Source organism: Delphinus delphis, chromosome 11, assembly GCF_949987515.2.
Source record: "Delphinus delphis chromosome 11, mDelDel1.2, whole genome shotgun sequence".
Classification (NCBI taxonomy): Eukaryota; Metazoa; Chordata; class Mammalia; order Artiodactyla; family Delphinidae; genus Delphinus; species Delphinus delphis.
The window spans coordinates 85,247,291-85,263,586 of NC_082693.1; the positions used below are offsets into that span (position 1 = coordinate 85,247,291).

Sequence of the window (16,296 nt, forward strand, 5' to 3'; positions counted from 1 at the left end):
TTAGATACCAGATTTTCTTATTTCTAACCCTGTGATCTTAGAAGTAGTTGCACAGATATTTTTTTAAAGCCTATATTCCAAAATTTCCTTTATTTCTTTGTCTTTGAACATTACATGAAATAAATTGTTTGCCACATGTTCTCAACATTATGTCCTAGTTGAACTAACATTAAAATTACTGAGCATTTCCTAAGCTTGCACTTGCTAAAGAGGTGCTAGGGGGCTGCAGTCTTGTGTCTTGGGGATAGGAGAGGGTAGTGGGAGAGAAAGAGATATTCCCCTGAGATTAGAAAGAACTGTAGGTAATCTATATATAATTCATGTATATGTAATTGACAATTTAATGTGCTCATTTATATTAACACTGATAACATTAACAAATTAAGGAAAATTCAGCTTAAACAAACATCTTACCATAATATATTTAAAAAGCTGAGTTTAATTAAATAGAGGATTTACTTTTAAAAAAATCAAAGTAGAAAAACAGCACCTAAGCCATGAAGTGCTAAATATTTATTTGTACAGATATTAACTCAAATTCTGGCTCTATTATATACTTATGGTAGAAGAGATTTCATATATTTATTCTATATTTTGCATGTCATACATTTTTCATATTTAGAAGAATCTGATCAGTTTCTAGGAAAAGAAAACTTTCAGAAGCCATGGGTATCCATTGATTTTATCACTTGTTCATAGTACCCAATTATTATTTTAGGTCCCCTGAAACAATTAAATGGTAGACTTAAGAGCACTAACATTTATTCCATTCTTACAGGTAAAGCTCAAGATCTGTAAACAAATATATGTATCACTTACCTGTTTTAAAGCCAAGTTGCCAATTATTAAGTTCCACTTTTCAATGGGTGAATCCATCTTCCCAATATTTACCTGTTAAGATGGACAGTTTCATGCATCACTGAATAATCCACATGCTCTGTACTCTGCTTAAACAGCACATGAAGTCATAAAGCCAAAAATAATCCTTTAGTATACTCGATGAGCTCACATTGCACGTTAAATATAATTTTAAATTCACTACAAGTCTTGCATCTCACACTCAGCTTGCCTGGGACGTTTAGGAAAATAAAATTTTTTAACTTAATTACTAGCTCATAAGAACTAGTGGGCCAGTTAGTACTATCTACCTGCCCTCTGATGTTATTTTACAACTAACATCAAGTGTCACACTAACATGCCAAATTTTGTCTACTGAGGCCTAACATAAATAATTACATAATTTTTAGCTGCTAGCGTTTAATTCCACATCATGAAACTTATGTAATTTCAAGAGTTATTGACAAAAAAACCCAGATATAAATAAATCATTCACATGTACATAATTTATATTTGAGTCATGACTAAAATTGTTATCAATAAAAAATTCATTCAGTTCACATGTGAATTTTGATAATGTACTTCACTATTAAAATGTATACATCTGTTGGCTAAATCAAAGAAGAGCCTCCAAAAAATAATATTATTATTCACATATTCAATTGCTCTGTAAGCTAAATCATACTTCTCAACCACTTAGGATTCAAAAAAGGTATATCCCAAACTGATAAGTTTTTCTAATGCAGACATTTGGAAAGCAATAATCATTAAAAATATACTAAGCCAGGTTTCAATTATTCATTATATGGTTGTTCACTGAAGACAGATGAATGGGTAAAGTGGGAGATATATAAGGGTAATTATTTATGGGTAGTTAACCATGGACAAACTAGAGTTTAGTTCACTGGCTTCAAACCAACAGGTCAAGTGCTACATTAACACTTCCTGTATCAATCTGGAAAACATTCTATTCTCTAACTTCACTCTCGACTGTAGTCTCAAAGTATCAAGCAAATGCACATATTAAGATTTCTCAGTGTTTCAGAATAATTATTCCTGCTGTCTTTACTTGTATTATTTCCTTCCTAAGCCTGAAAGTCTAAATTATTGATAAAATTTGTGTTTGCAGCTCTAGCAACCTGAGTCTCTGCTCTAGTGAACAAGGTACAAGCAATGTTTAAAGAGTGAACCTATCTCGGGTTTAGTGTTCAAGAAATAGGTATGAGAGAAATTACTTTTTTATAACTTTTAGAAAGATGTCTGTAGGTATAGGAAGCAATCTAAAATGATTCTGTGAAAAAGTACAAGATGTCAAGACTCCACGACTGCTTGATGATCAATGGAGACACACATTCATCATGGTCTAGGAAAAGATTAAGAAAGGTGAAGATGACAGAATGAATGAGCACCATGAATTAGGTAAGCAGCTGTGCCAGATTCACTTGCTATCATCACTACCAGTGATGCCTGCAGTGACATGCCTCAAAATCCCCTTCTCTAGAGCTTCAGCTTACAGTCTGCCAGTGAGAAGAACTTGCCTAAGATTTGAAAGGCAGAAGTGAAGGAGAGGTCATTATTTTTAGAAGGTCTCATTGGTCAGATACAGTAGCATCCAGATCTCTTCAATACAACGCGCCCATGGCTTTCTTCCCCTACTCCAGTGCTTCAGGTTGTTTCTCTGATCCTCCTACTTCAACTTCTCCCACATATGTGTAAGCCCAGATTGGTCTATTAAACTCCTTATTACCACAATACATAACATGGCTCTGTTTTCCTGACCAAACCCAACTGACAGAGCAACTTCACACTATTCAGTTAATTGTATTATAAATGATGATGGTCACAATCTCTAAGTCCCTTCCAGTCTAGGAGTCTCTGAACCTGTAATCCTTTTAGTGTAAGATAAATAATAAATAGCAAGTTGATGTATGATGTGAAATAAAATATATTTCATATTTATGAAATATAATTTATGATGTGAAATTTAAAAAGTAGCATATATTCACAAACAATAACTTTTTACAAAGAAAAGACTTTTAGAAGAATTTAAAAAAGAAAATAAAACTAGAGAAATGTTGACCCATTTCCATAGTTAGGAAAAACAGTTATGGTATGGGCATTAGGGTGGGGTATGGCAAGACACAGAAAATTGACCCTACTTGCCTCCAACTTGTAAAAACTGCACCAAGACGCGGGCTAACCCACCCTACTGTCCAGGGCCTAGGATTAATGTGAACTATCTATATTTTTTCAGAGTAGCAAGGGAGAAGCATGAATGTTCTATCTAAAGGCCTTTGCTGGATTTTTTTTTTTTGCAGTACGCAGGCCTCTCACTGTTGTGGCCTCTCCCGTTGCGGAGCACAGGCTCCGGATGCACAGGCCCAGCGGCCATGGCTCATGGGCCCAGCCGCTCCGCGGCATGTGGGATCCTCCCGGACCAGGGCACAAACCCGTGTCCCCTGCATCGGCAGGCGGACTCTCAACCACTGCGCCACCAGGGAAGCACTGTTGGATCTATTTTTATTAGATTAGTTGACCTGATGGTGCTCAGCTAGAGAAACTAAGAACTTGGAAGGTGATAAAGCACATTAGGGCAAGATCTGATAAAGACTTCTGTGCAATCCAGATTTATTTAAATTACATCTATCTTAAAGTATCAGAAACCAGGCCACTATTTCTGCAGATATACTAACTAGTCTTTTAGGAAAGAGTAGAGCTGAGATAGCCAACAGCCTGAAGATGTGCTCTGTTTGGCCAACACAGCGGTTTTAACTTTCTGAATCTGAATGCCTTTAGGTGGAGTCTGCAGTCTCTACTTTTTATAATCCCTACACCCTTCCCCTCCATAAATGTGTATGTTATTTGTCTGACCCTCAAGTATATGAGTTACGGGTAGGACCCAAGATTTACTGGGGCTAAAGATAAAAGTGGGTTGAGATGACTTTGAAATATAAATACAAATAATGTTATTATAATTGTTATATACACACGAATATAGTTACACATATACAAATATAGTTACTAAAACTGATACTAGAAAATGTACATTTAATATGTAAATACTTGAAACAAGGGCACTGAAAGTCTCCACTGAAGTATTAGTCTTTATTTTTAAATTTTTTAAAACATCTTTATTGGAGTATAATTGTTTTACAATGTTGCATTAGTTTCTGCTGTATAACAAAGTGAATCAGCTATACATGTACATATATCCCCATATCTCTTGCCTCTTGCGCCTCCCTCCCACCCTCCCTATCCCACCCCTCTAGGTGGTCACAAAGCACCTGAACTGATCCCCCTGTGCTATGCGGCTGCTTCCCACTAGCTATCTGTTTTACATTTGGTAGTGTATATATGTCAATGCTATTCTCTTGCTTCATCCCAGCTTACCCTTCCCCCTCCTCATGTCCTCAAGTCCATTCTCTACATCTGAGCTCAAAAAATAGGTATATTACAAAAAAACTATTGTTATTTCTGGGTGATGAGTCTATGGATGATTTTTATTTTCTTCTTTGTTCTTTAGGGAATTTTTCAAATTTTCATCACTGAAAAAATAGTACTGGTATAATGAGAAATTTTATTTAAAAACATTAATTGGTGAATTAAAACACTGGCAACTAGAAAAAGAAATAATCTCAGCTTTTTGTCTAAATGTAGGTCCTACAACATAAATAACATTAAAATTCAAAGAGTATTAAGATGAAAATCATAATATAAACTAAGACCACTCTAAAAATATAAGGAACTGGAGCGTAGCTAAAAAATGGCCTATATCCAGTAAGACACTAAACATTTGGAAGAGAATAACAGGAAGAATAAAAAAAAGTGGAAGGAGTAGAAGGAAAACAAAGAAATGGGAAGAAAGTGGGGAAAGGCTTTTAGGAAAAAAATGTTTCCCTTTAGAGAAGGGAGCATAAAATGCATATAATCCTTGAGTGTCAGCCACTGATTATTGGTACGTTTTCCCCAGAGGCTGTAAAATCTGCTCTTCTGAAGTTTTAAGGTTGATTTAAGGTTGACTCTCATCTGTCTAGAAGGACACACCGGCAGTCTTGCACAAAGTATGAAGATTTGACTAAATGACCTCTCTCGTGAAGACCACAAATCAAATTTAGAAATATGCAAACAGTCCTGTAAAATATTAGTGTTAGTGAAAATGGTACTTCTCGGGTAGTTATGATGTTAAACTTTATTACATAAAATAAATAAGGATAAAGTCCTTTAAAATATCAGTTAAAATGATAGAAGAAAATACCATAAATGTGGAATCTAGAAGTAGTAAGGAACTACTCAGCTTAAAAAGCCTAAAATCTCTAAATACTATTCCCCACTAAAACCAGGCTCCTTAGAGAAATGGCTGGTTCCAGGGCTGGGACAGGGAAGTATAAGATGAGCCTGGAATATCTTATGCCAGAAAGTAACAAAGTACTCAAAACATAATAAGGGCATGTCAAAACAACACAGGAACCAGTTTGAAAGGGCTTCCCCCTAGCCAAATCTGAGACAATCTGGGCATCAAAATGAATAACAGCAGTAATGGATTATGACCCATTGAATAAAATAAGAGTCTATTGAGTCCATACTGAGAGTGGGTGGATGGATGCATGGATGGATAGATAGAAAGATAGATAGATAGGTAGATAGATAGATAGATAGAGGTAAGGGAGAGGAGGGAGAGAGAGAGGGAGGGAGGAAGAGAGGGAGATAAGAAAGACAGGGAGATCTTTTCCTTAGTAGAATGCTAAGTAATAAATATAGAAGGAATAACAGTTAGAAAATGACAATTCAGCAGCCTTCAATGTAAAAATGGATTCAGACAAAAATCATTAATATATGCTAAGATAATTGGCTAAAGTTTGTTAAGTAACAGGATATGTCTGCAGTCTCAAAGTACCTTCCTACAGGTTATTTAGTAATATATCAAGAGGTAAAATGTAACTTTATAATGGAGAAACCTGGCAAACACTGTTATTCGAATAATCAATGAGAAAAATTATGATACTATTTATATGAAATCCTAAACTAGTGATTGAAAGGGCAGTGATTACCTGAGACCAGAGGGATTACCTGGCAGTGGGATTAACAGCAAAGGAGCATAAGGGAACTTTTTGGGGTGAGGGAAATATTCTATATCTTGTTTGTGGTGATAGTTACACATTTAATGTATTTGTCAAAACTCATCAAACTGTACGCTTAATATGGGCATATATTATCACATGTAAATTATACTTCAATAAAGTTTAATTTTAAAAAGATAATTTCATTCAGCAGTAATTGCTTTTATGTTTTTAAAAAATAACATTTATATTCCCACTACCTGGTTTTGTCAAATACTAAAATTTTACCATATTTAGTATACCAATATATCACATATATGTTTAACATCATTATATTGTCAGATATCCAAGGCTTTATTTATATTTATTCAATTTTTTCCTCTAAATTTTTCATATTGAATAATTTCTATTGATCTATCTTCAAGTTCATGAATTCTTTCTTCTGCTATCACCAATCTGATACATTCACTCATTAAGACACGTTTGTTTAATTCTTTGAACATTTTTTCCCTTTAGTTCTTTGAACATATTTCTACTAGTTGTTTTGGAAGATTTTGTTAAATCCAACATCCAGGCCCAATTTGAGTCACTTTCCATTGACTGAATATGAATCACACTTTTGTGTTTCTTTCCACATCTAGTGATTTCAGTAGAAAACTAGACAGTGTAATAATATGTTATAATAACTCTGGATAATGCTACGTTCTTCTGAGGATAACTGGATTTTCCTTCTAATAGTCAGTTAATTTGCCTAGACTCAAACTACAAACTGTTGTCTCTTCCACAATGTGGAGCAGCTCATATCTCTGCTTGGTTCCTTCAGCTACCAACTTTTAGTCCAGCCTTTTGGGGATCTCCCCTGCACCTGTGTAGTTTAATGGTCAGCCAAAGATTTGGAGAGAATTAATACTCAGATTTTGGGGCTCATCCTCTCTGCAGTTCTCTGCTGCTGGGATTTCCCCATAAATTTCCACCTGCTCTGTCACCTCCAAGCTCTGTTATCTGATAATTCAAGCCAACAAAACTTCAATTTTCTGCCACTATAGCTGGGCATAGTAACAGAAGGCACTTAGTCAAAAATGCAAAAACTCATAAGTTTTAGCCAGTGTGTTTGTCTTTCAAGTATGGGACCCTCTCACATCTCTGCCTACTTTTCTTCTTCTTCTTTTTTTTCATTTGCCAGACTCCCTGACCTTTGCCACCTCAAGCTGGTAAGACTGTGGGTTTTCTACCACATGAGACCCAAGGATTGGGGAATTCCATCAAGCAAAACAAGCCACAAACTTTGCAACTCTTACCCACTGTAGTTATGGTCTTTAAGGGTAAACTCTAGTTTCTACCTGCTTTTGATCACCTTCCATTGCCTGCAAATAATTTATTATCCAGATTTTGTAAATGTTATTCTCTGGGAAGTTTCACTCAACCACTTTATTAGAATTTTACACCCTTGAAATATTTGATAATAAAACAATATACTAAAACACGCGTGCACACACACACACACACACACACACACACACACACACCCTAATATCTTTCTGAATGTACAGGGGTGATGCATCTGTTCACAGTCTTGATTGTGGTGATGGTTTCACAGGTACATACTGTGTACTGAAACTCATCAAATTAAGACTGAATTTGTGTGGTTTCTTGTATGTCAATTATACCTCAATAAAGCTTCAAAGAAGGGAGAGAGCTAAATATCTAGTTCATTGACACAGTTCTAGATTAAACTTAAGCAGTTCCACTCCACAAAGCTATGACTATGGGTTGGTATTCATAACTTAAGAAACATACCTCAAAATTAAGAACAATAGAAATATGCAATCTCATTTGTATTTAATCATCAGGATCTGACAAGAACACATATAATTTAGAATTATGCCAAATTTAGGAAATAATACTGAGACTGTGATGGTACGTAAATTATGCCATAGTTATTAACATCATTATTGGGGGCTCTATTTTTTTCTTTATTTTAGAAGTTCCACAGTTTGAGTGGGAAGTCTAATGTAGAATTATTAGGGAAAGAGGGTGTTTCCAACTTCACATGCCTCCACTGGAATGTGAGCTCAGTGAAGGCAGGAACATTTTCCGGTTTGTTTATCGCAGAGTCCCTAGCACACGGAGTAGTGCTTGGCATATAGAAAGGGCTCAAAAATATTTTTTCAATTAATGAATTCAAAAGGTAGAATGTTTCAAAGTAATTTCAGAGAATAAAGGTTTGAGGCAACAAAAATCACTTTTGCCTAGAGTGGAAAAGTGCTAGGCAATTTACTCCTGGAAAATAGTTTTAAAGACTTTTTTAAAAAATCCTGTCATTAGGACAGTGAGTATCATTCCTGACGTTTTTCTATCTAGCATTCAGAAGCAGAAAATTTTAGACCTCAGATAACAGATCTTAAACCCAGCAATTTACAGAGTCACTGTACCTGGTTTATTTTTCAATTATATACTACTGTTATATATCTGTAAGAATATCGACTATAACATAGTAGATAACATACTACTATAACATATATCTACTGTTGAAAAGATAAAAATCTAGGAGAAATTATTCAAGTTAATCATTATACCTTTAGAAATAAATTTTGACTGAAGTAAAAGAGGGAGAGATAAAGTTGATTTGGATTCGTCATTATTAAATCTCCCTTGTTAAAACAGGAAACATACTTTACTGGAATATCTTTTTTATCTGTGAACATCTAATCTTTAGCTTCATAGAATAACAAATTTGAAATACAACTGACCTTCAAAGGATTGGGTAAGTAGGCTGCATCTGATATCTTATGTCTTAAGTTCTCCATCTTTATAGGCCTTCCTTAAAATCCTATAAGCTTGTTTAACATGATTCTACTGCAGACAGTCATAAAAATGAGAAAAGACCTTAATGGAGCAAAAAGATTAAAGTAATCATAGACTGGCCTTCTATAGCTATAATGATTTTTACTCCTAATTTCACAAATGAAAAAAAATTGTAAAATTTTTAAGAGAATTATCTTTTGACCATAGATGAAAGAGCTGACTTTCAAATTGTGCTTGTTTTAAGTTTAAAAAAAAATTATACTCATCCATCCTTCTCCCTGGCACAAGGGAGTACAGTTAGAAATCTGCTACAGCATCCCAATTAGAAACAACAGGCAACTAAATTAAGGTGGTGGCAGGTGGGGCATAAGGGAAAGGGAAGAGGATTTCACAGGTGGAACTGACAGTCTAGAGAGTAACTAGATAGAGGGGAGGTGACTGGTAACATTAATAAACTGACAAAAATGATAGAAAGCACAGTTAAGAGTGAGAGAAGATAATGAGTTTAATTTTGAAGGTAGAGAGTGGTGCAATCAGCTCCGGAGGACAGGAAAGAGATCGGAGATACAAATCTGAGAGTCAGCAATGTGCCAGGACATGAAATTACTGATGGAGAACATGTAAGACAAAGGTACTGAAACTTCAAGAAAACCTCAAATCAAGAGGATGAGCAAAGAAAAAAGTAAACTAAGAAGAAACCATGAAAGAGGTGAGTGAGGAGGGTGTGGGGTCTCAAAGTCAAGGGTAATAAAAATTTCAAGTAGAGAACAGCCAGAGAAGGTGAGGCTTTGGGGTTTTTGTTGTTGAGAAGTCATTAACCCAGAATTGCTTTAATAGCAAATAGAGCATCAGAGCTGGAATACAGCTGACAATGATTCTCCAGCACTCTATCAGAATGGTAGTACTCTGCCTAGGAAACTCGAGATCAAATTCTCTAAGTAATTAAAACACCACAAACTAGATGAATATACCATGTCATTTTAGCTTGATGCCACAAGTTACTAGCTTTCCATCTTCTAATTTGGTTACTTCTACCCCTCTCAGATCCAGAGAAAATTTCAAGTGACAACTCCTGGTCTTTAATTTCAGCTAATCAATCAGCCAATTCTGTCAACTCTCTTTGAAAATGAGTTCTGGACTTCAACTATGTCTCACTACATCCCCTGTTACTACCCCACCCTGATCCAAGCCAACCTCAACTCTGGACTGCAGTATTATTCCAACAGACTCTCAACTTGCCTCCCTACTTTGGTCTTTGGCCTCTTATAGCTCTGTCTCAACACAACAGTCAAAATAATCTGTTAAAAATATCTATCAAATCACATCACTCAACTATTCAAAACCTTCCAGAGGCTTCCCATTTCACACAATGACCCACGTCCTCACGATGACCCACAGGTGATCTCACACCCTGTGATTTTCCCCCCTCTCACTTGGTCCCAGCCCTATCGGCCTCCATGCTGTTCATGTAACACAGTGGTTCTCAAACTTTGATGTGTATCAGAATCACCTGGAAAGGTTGTTAAAATACAGATGTTGAGCCACACCCCAGAGTTTCTGATTCAGTAGCCTTGGAGTGGGGCTGGGACCTTGCACTTCTAACAAGTTGCTGATGCCGCTGTTCAGAAGGACACATTTTGAGAACCACTAATATAACAAATCAACAACAGTCCTGTCTCTGGCCCTGGCAATAAAGGGGACATTCTTATCTCAAAGAGCCTCAAAAAATAAAAGTAAACAAATTAGTAGATGGAAAAGTAGTAACTCATGGCATCAAGCCATGATAACATGGTATATTCATCTAGTTTATGGTGTTTTAATTGCTTAGAGAACTGAGTAAATTCCTTTAGTTTACGGCTCAGATATCTTATAATCAGTGACCCAATTCTTGACCTATGGAAAATAGCGACTCCATCCCATCTTCCCAAAGAAAGGTCCAGCTAGATGACCCTGCAGTGAGCTGAGCTGAGCTTCTAATCAGCTTTGGAGTTCTCCTGTCTTAAATATGAACAGACAAATAAATATAATCAGACATTTGATAAAAATATCTAATATAAAATATAGGCACCACAACAAATCAAGTTCAAATAATAAGATTAAATTCAGCTTTAATGGTAATACGTAATCAAATTAAACAATTTAATTTGCAGCATATTCTTTTTTAACCAGATTCCCTACAGCATGGCTTATTTCAAAATGGACTGGCATGTTTAATCTGTTATTTGAATCTAAACAAATGCTGGGTAATGCTCAAGAATGTTGCTTTTAGAAATATTTTCTTCGAGGTAAGTTAGCCAAAATTTCAGTTTTCCTGGCAAAGTTATCAAGTTGCTTAAGTGTTGGTATGCCTAACTACATGTATCAGAACAAAGTTCATTTTCTAATAAAATGTACCTAAAGCCACCTTTTAACTCTCATTCTAATAACTTTCTTCTCCCTTAAATGTTGCCACTCTTGTTTTTCAAGACCTCTTCTTTATTCTCCTCTCCTGTCAAAAAGACTCTTGGATTGAGTTCTATCTAGGTAACCCATCAGCTCTTAAAACATAATGCAAGGGTAGATCACTGGGAAAAGATGGTAGATGGAACACATGCATGTAATTTCACTAACTTTGAAAACCTCAGTAAAACTACATAAAAGTTTTTGTTTTGTTTTTGAAGACAAAAGCTAGAGGTATACTAGACACACATTCCAGTTGGATGCCAAGTGTTAAAATCAATATTCAGCTGACACCAAATGTCACCATTATATGATGAACTTCTAGGAGATTAGAACAAATGTGAAATTTAATCAAATTTTAAAAATCTTATTACCATCTTATTATTAAATTTTTGAGAAATAAGTTCTTAGCACTGAGGGCTGCTAGAATGATCCTGTGGTCACTATACTTCATATTTGTAATACTATATAGATGCCCACTTTCAAATGAAGTCATTAAACAATCAAGAATGTTTTTGGCTACTTTTGCCGGTCTAGATACTGCTGAGAATGACGGTGTTATCAAATTATTAGGCTTTCTTTCCTAAATATTATATTAGGAAATAAATATAATTGATAAAGGACTTATATCCTCTTTAATTCCCAGGTTTGACATTTTGGTTAATAGTGATGATGCAATTTCATTGAAATAATCGCATAAACTGAAACTTTGTATATTGCTTGATGTTGATGCTTTCTAAATATTTTCAGATGAGTCAAAGGGTGTTGTCCTAACACATTTAAAAATTTTAATGTTTTTACATGTACTTACTGCTTCACATGATCACTTGAGAAAAATTTGCATTTAAATCTCGGATCTAAAAGTGTAACAATGGAGCCATGTGACTGGCTTCCAAGACACCAAAAAGTAGTGGATTTCCATTTATATCTCAGCTTTTATTGCATTCACACTAATTTCAGTATCTTCTCAAGAGTAGAATGATAGGACAGATATCATGTAAGAGATACTTGTATACTTCAAGGTACAGCCATTTGGTTACTTAAGAAGCTTCCAATAAAAGAACTGCTTTCTCTGTAGGCAACCACTGGTTATTAGTAAGTCCTGTGACTGCTACCTTCAGAGTATAATATTACGGCTATTTTGTTCAAGCAACCCTTCTTAATATATAACTTTTCCATCCTGTTTTAATATCTTGCAGAAGTACATCACAAGGAAGCTTCTAAGTCTCTTCTATGTCATATAATTTTCCTTAGGCCAAGAGAAGTTTTCACTCCTGGAATCTAGAATCGGTAGTTCTCTAATTCTGTAAGAGGGACTTCAGCTCTGAGACCCATGGCTTAGAAGGCCCCACTTTGGCCCTCCTTTAGCTATGCCCCATTCCTTAGGATGAAGAGTGCATAGGGCCCAAGCAGTGTGCCCACTCGAAGCCTGTGTCTCATCCCCTTCTAGGCCACACTCCAGATACCTGGGATCACAAAGCTCCCTGACTAAATGGCCTAGAGCCCAATGGCCTCTTCCTGAAGCCAATCTTCCTGAAGGCAGACCATGCCACCACTGGTGCGTGCCCAAGCCAAGGAGCGCTCAAGGGCTGGCTGTTTGTTGGGGGTATAGATGAACGTGAGGTGTGAGGTATGTGTGAGGTCTTTCAAAGTGCAGGACATAGGGCCAAGGGTGGAGAACGAAGGGGGCAGGCATCAGACCAGGGGCTGGCTCTCTCCATATCACTATGTTCCAAAATAGAACCCAAGAAGTTCAAGAATTCTAAATTTGATCTTGGACTTCCAGATCATCAAAGGATATACTGTATTTGCCAAGGCAGAAAGATAGAGATTTAAAAAAAAATTATTTATTTTGGGCTGCATTGGGTCTCTGTTGCTGCATGCAGGCTTTCTCCCTAGCTGTGGCGAGCGGGGGCTACTCTTCGTTGCAGTGCACGGGCTTCTCATTGCGGTGGCTTCTTTTTGTTATGGAGCATGGGCTCTAGGTGCATGGGCTTCAGTAGTTGTGGCATGGGGGTTCAGTAGTTGTGGCTCGTGGGCTCTAGAGCTCAGGCTCAGTAGACGTGGCGCATGGGCTTAGTTTCTCTGCGGCATGTGGGATCTTCCAGACCAGGGCTCGAACCCGTGTCCCCTGCATTGGCAGGTGGATTCCTAACCACTAAGCCACCAGGAAAAGAAAGTCCCTAGAAGTTTTTTTTAATTTGTAAGCTTGTTGTTTAATGTTAAACTACATAGATATACGGTTACATGGGCCTCTGTTTACTACATAGACATACAGTTACACAGGCTCAACTGTGAAAGTGAATCTGTACAGAACACTTATAAATATTTGACATTATTACACTGACATCATTACACTGATTAGATACAATGTAACCTGGAATGGTCTTTTCCAAGATTTTGATATGGCTGACTCACTTTTATTATTCAGGCTCCAGCTTACACACCACCTCTCAGAGAAGTTTTCCCTAACCACCCAATATAAAATAGCTCTCAGGATTCACCCTTCATCACTCAACTGTTCAAAGCCACAGTTCCTCCTCTGTAAAACAGGAATAGTGTTTATCTCATAGGGTTGTTAAGAGACATCCTTGTTAAGCAGTTAGCACAGTGCTGGCACATTATGAGAGCTCACTAACATCCAATACTTCATTATTGCCTGGGCAGAGTATGGCTATATGACCTTTTATATGTAAGGAAAGGGCTTAGAAATTTCCATAGGGCATATGTAGCATTTTCTCTTAATTGAGCAAGCCAATAATAATGTTAATAAAACATTATTTAATGCATTTCCTTTCCAAGCATCTGCTTCACCCAAGAAACCTTAGGGAACTCACAGCTGCCTGGGGAAAAATGGGGAGAGGGGAAGAGGAGTGAAAGAGGGCTCCCACCAACAACATGGTTGTTCAGCTTCCACATCTTGGTTACCTTTAGATACACAAATGTTTTTTCCTAGTTCATAGATTCATTTGTTGTACCTTCTTTAAGGAAAGAAACAAACTTCATATACTAACAGCACTGCAATTAGTAATGATGACTTAGTTAATTTTTGGCTAACGTTCCGTGGGCTGATGGCTCATTGAAGGGAACCTCACTAGCTACATGGTTTTAATGATAACTTGGTTCCACAATGGTGAACCCCCAAAGAATGTTATAGTGAAAAAACAATGTCCTTTTCGGCTACTAAAAAACCTCAGAACCCTGCTGGTGGCAGTATTATCAAAAGTGTTTAACCTTTATGGATGACAATTCTGCAATATGTGGCTAAAGCCTTAAAAGTATACTTTTTCTTTTCCTGTACAGTAATTACAACCCTAGAATTTGCCCAAAAGAAATAAGAGAAGAATGTAAAACTGTATGTATAAGAATATTCATTACAACATTGTTTATAACAGCAAAACATTAAAAAGAACCTATATATTCAATAACGATGATGGATTAAACTGTGGTAGAGCTATATACAACAGAAAAACACACAGCCAATAAAAATAATGAGATAGGTCTACATTTATTGATATGGAAAGATGATCATGATGTACCTACAAATGGATATCACAGATTATAAAAGAGAATATATATGATTCCAGTTCTTTTTTTTAGAATATACAGTATGTATCTACATTATGATATACCTATGCATAGGTAGAGATACCCAAGTATACAAGGATCTATATCAAAATATTAATAGTAATTATGTCTAGGTAAATAATTGGGGGTAGTTATAAATTTTCTTCTTGATACTTTTTTCCCTTTCCTGCAGTTTGTATAATAAACATGTATTACTTTTACAATCACAAGAAGTTTAAATAACAATTTACCAACCATCGAACCATAAAGAATCTCAATATCTGACTTGCGCCATGTTTTAAGCACTGATGATAATTGCTAGAACGCCCTGGAATGAAAGGGGGCAAGAATGCTACTTCTTCTCAGGAAAAAGGAAAGCCTATAATCCCCAGATTAGACAACCCAGGGAGCTTTCAGGGCATGATTAACAGGCATAACTACTTAGCATAGCCCTGAGGTTCAGAAATTTACCAGTAGACAGAGGAGAAAATTATTTTCCTGGTGCAAGTTCTCCTCAATAGAGAGAAACAGTATATGTTTATGTACAGATAAAACAGTATATGTTTACGTATAGGAAAAAACTTACTGCAGTGGATAATCTGGATGCCAATGTCATTTCCAAGTTCCCTTTGAGACCAAGAAGTGCAGGAACTAAAATGAAAACTTCTGTTACTTTTTTGAACACCTCCCAGTGCTGTAAGAAAACAAAAAAATAGAATTTTCTGACACCCTTTAAAAAACACTTTAGAATAAAGATTTCTAAAAATCTCAGCCTTTTTTCCGATGTTGCGTCTACATTTTGAATAACTACACAGGTCATTTAATCAGTGAAAATTTAGCTTAAGCCATTCTCCAGAGTTCTAAAACCTTGAGTTACTTTAGAAATTCAGTTAGAGTTGGAAGTAACAGCTGATACACTCACTATATCTCCTAGTACATCTAGCTTGCTACACAACTCTGTTACTCTTAAAGTCTACTGTATCTCTTTATGATGGCAAGAGTCAGTGTAACTAGTGGTTAAAAACACAGATTCAAGAACCAGATAACCTGTATTTGAATCTTGGTTCCAACACTAATTACAACCAACCCACAGGAATATTACAGTAATATTATTAGCTCGTTTCACAAATGAAGAAATAAGCATTCAAATAAGTTAAAATGATTTTCCCAAGATCAAAAAATGGGACCTAGAATTGACCCCAGGAGTTCTGAGTCATCCCATGTTCTGCTCCCCATTTTAGGGTGTGAGGCAAGAGGCTGCAGAGCACAGGATCATAAAAGAGTACTAAATTGGAAATAAGAAAATTTCTTATTCTAGGCACGCATCTGTCATAACCTGGCTGTGTGATCCTGGATGGAGTTACCTACCATTCTGATCTCAGTTTCTTCATCCATGAAATGAAGATACCACCTGCCCTGTCTAGCCTATGAGGAAATACCATAATAATGAAAACAATAGATATTAAAGTACTTTATAAACTGAAAAGACCATACAAATGACTGAATAACACAAAATGCTACTTTACAAGTGTTATTAAGAGGTGATTGTCCCAAAGGAGACTTTAGGGACTAGGCATATTAATTTATGCCA

At 36.2% G+C, this 16,296-nt stretch overlaps 1 protein-coding gene across 5 annotated transcripts in view; it reads right to left on the reverse strand.

The window, feature by feature from the left end:
• Nucleotides 1-16,296, reverse strand: part of SLC41A2 (solute carrier family 41 member 2) — a 129,183-nt gene that overhangs the window by 72,101 nt on the left and 40,786 nt on the right. For all 5 annotated transcript variants that reach the window (XM_060025523.1, XM_060025519.1, XM_060025522.1 and 2 more), the window contains 2 exons: nucleotides 15,292-15,399; nucleotides 820-891 (listed from right to left, as the gene is read on the reverse strand). In XM_060025523.1, the coding sequence (XP_059881506.1) occupies nucleotides 820-891; nucleotides 15,292-15,399 (180 nt within the window). The remainder of the gene's footprint in view (nucleotides 1-819; nucleotides 892-15,291; nucleotides 15,400-16,296) is intronic.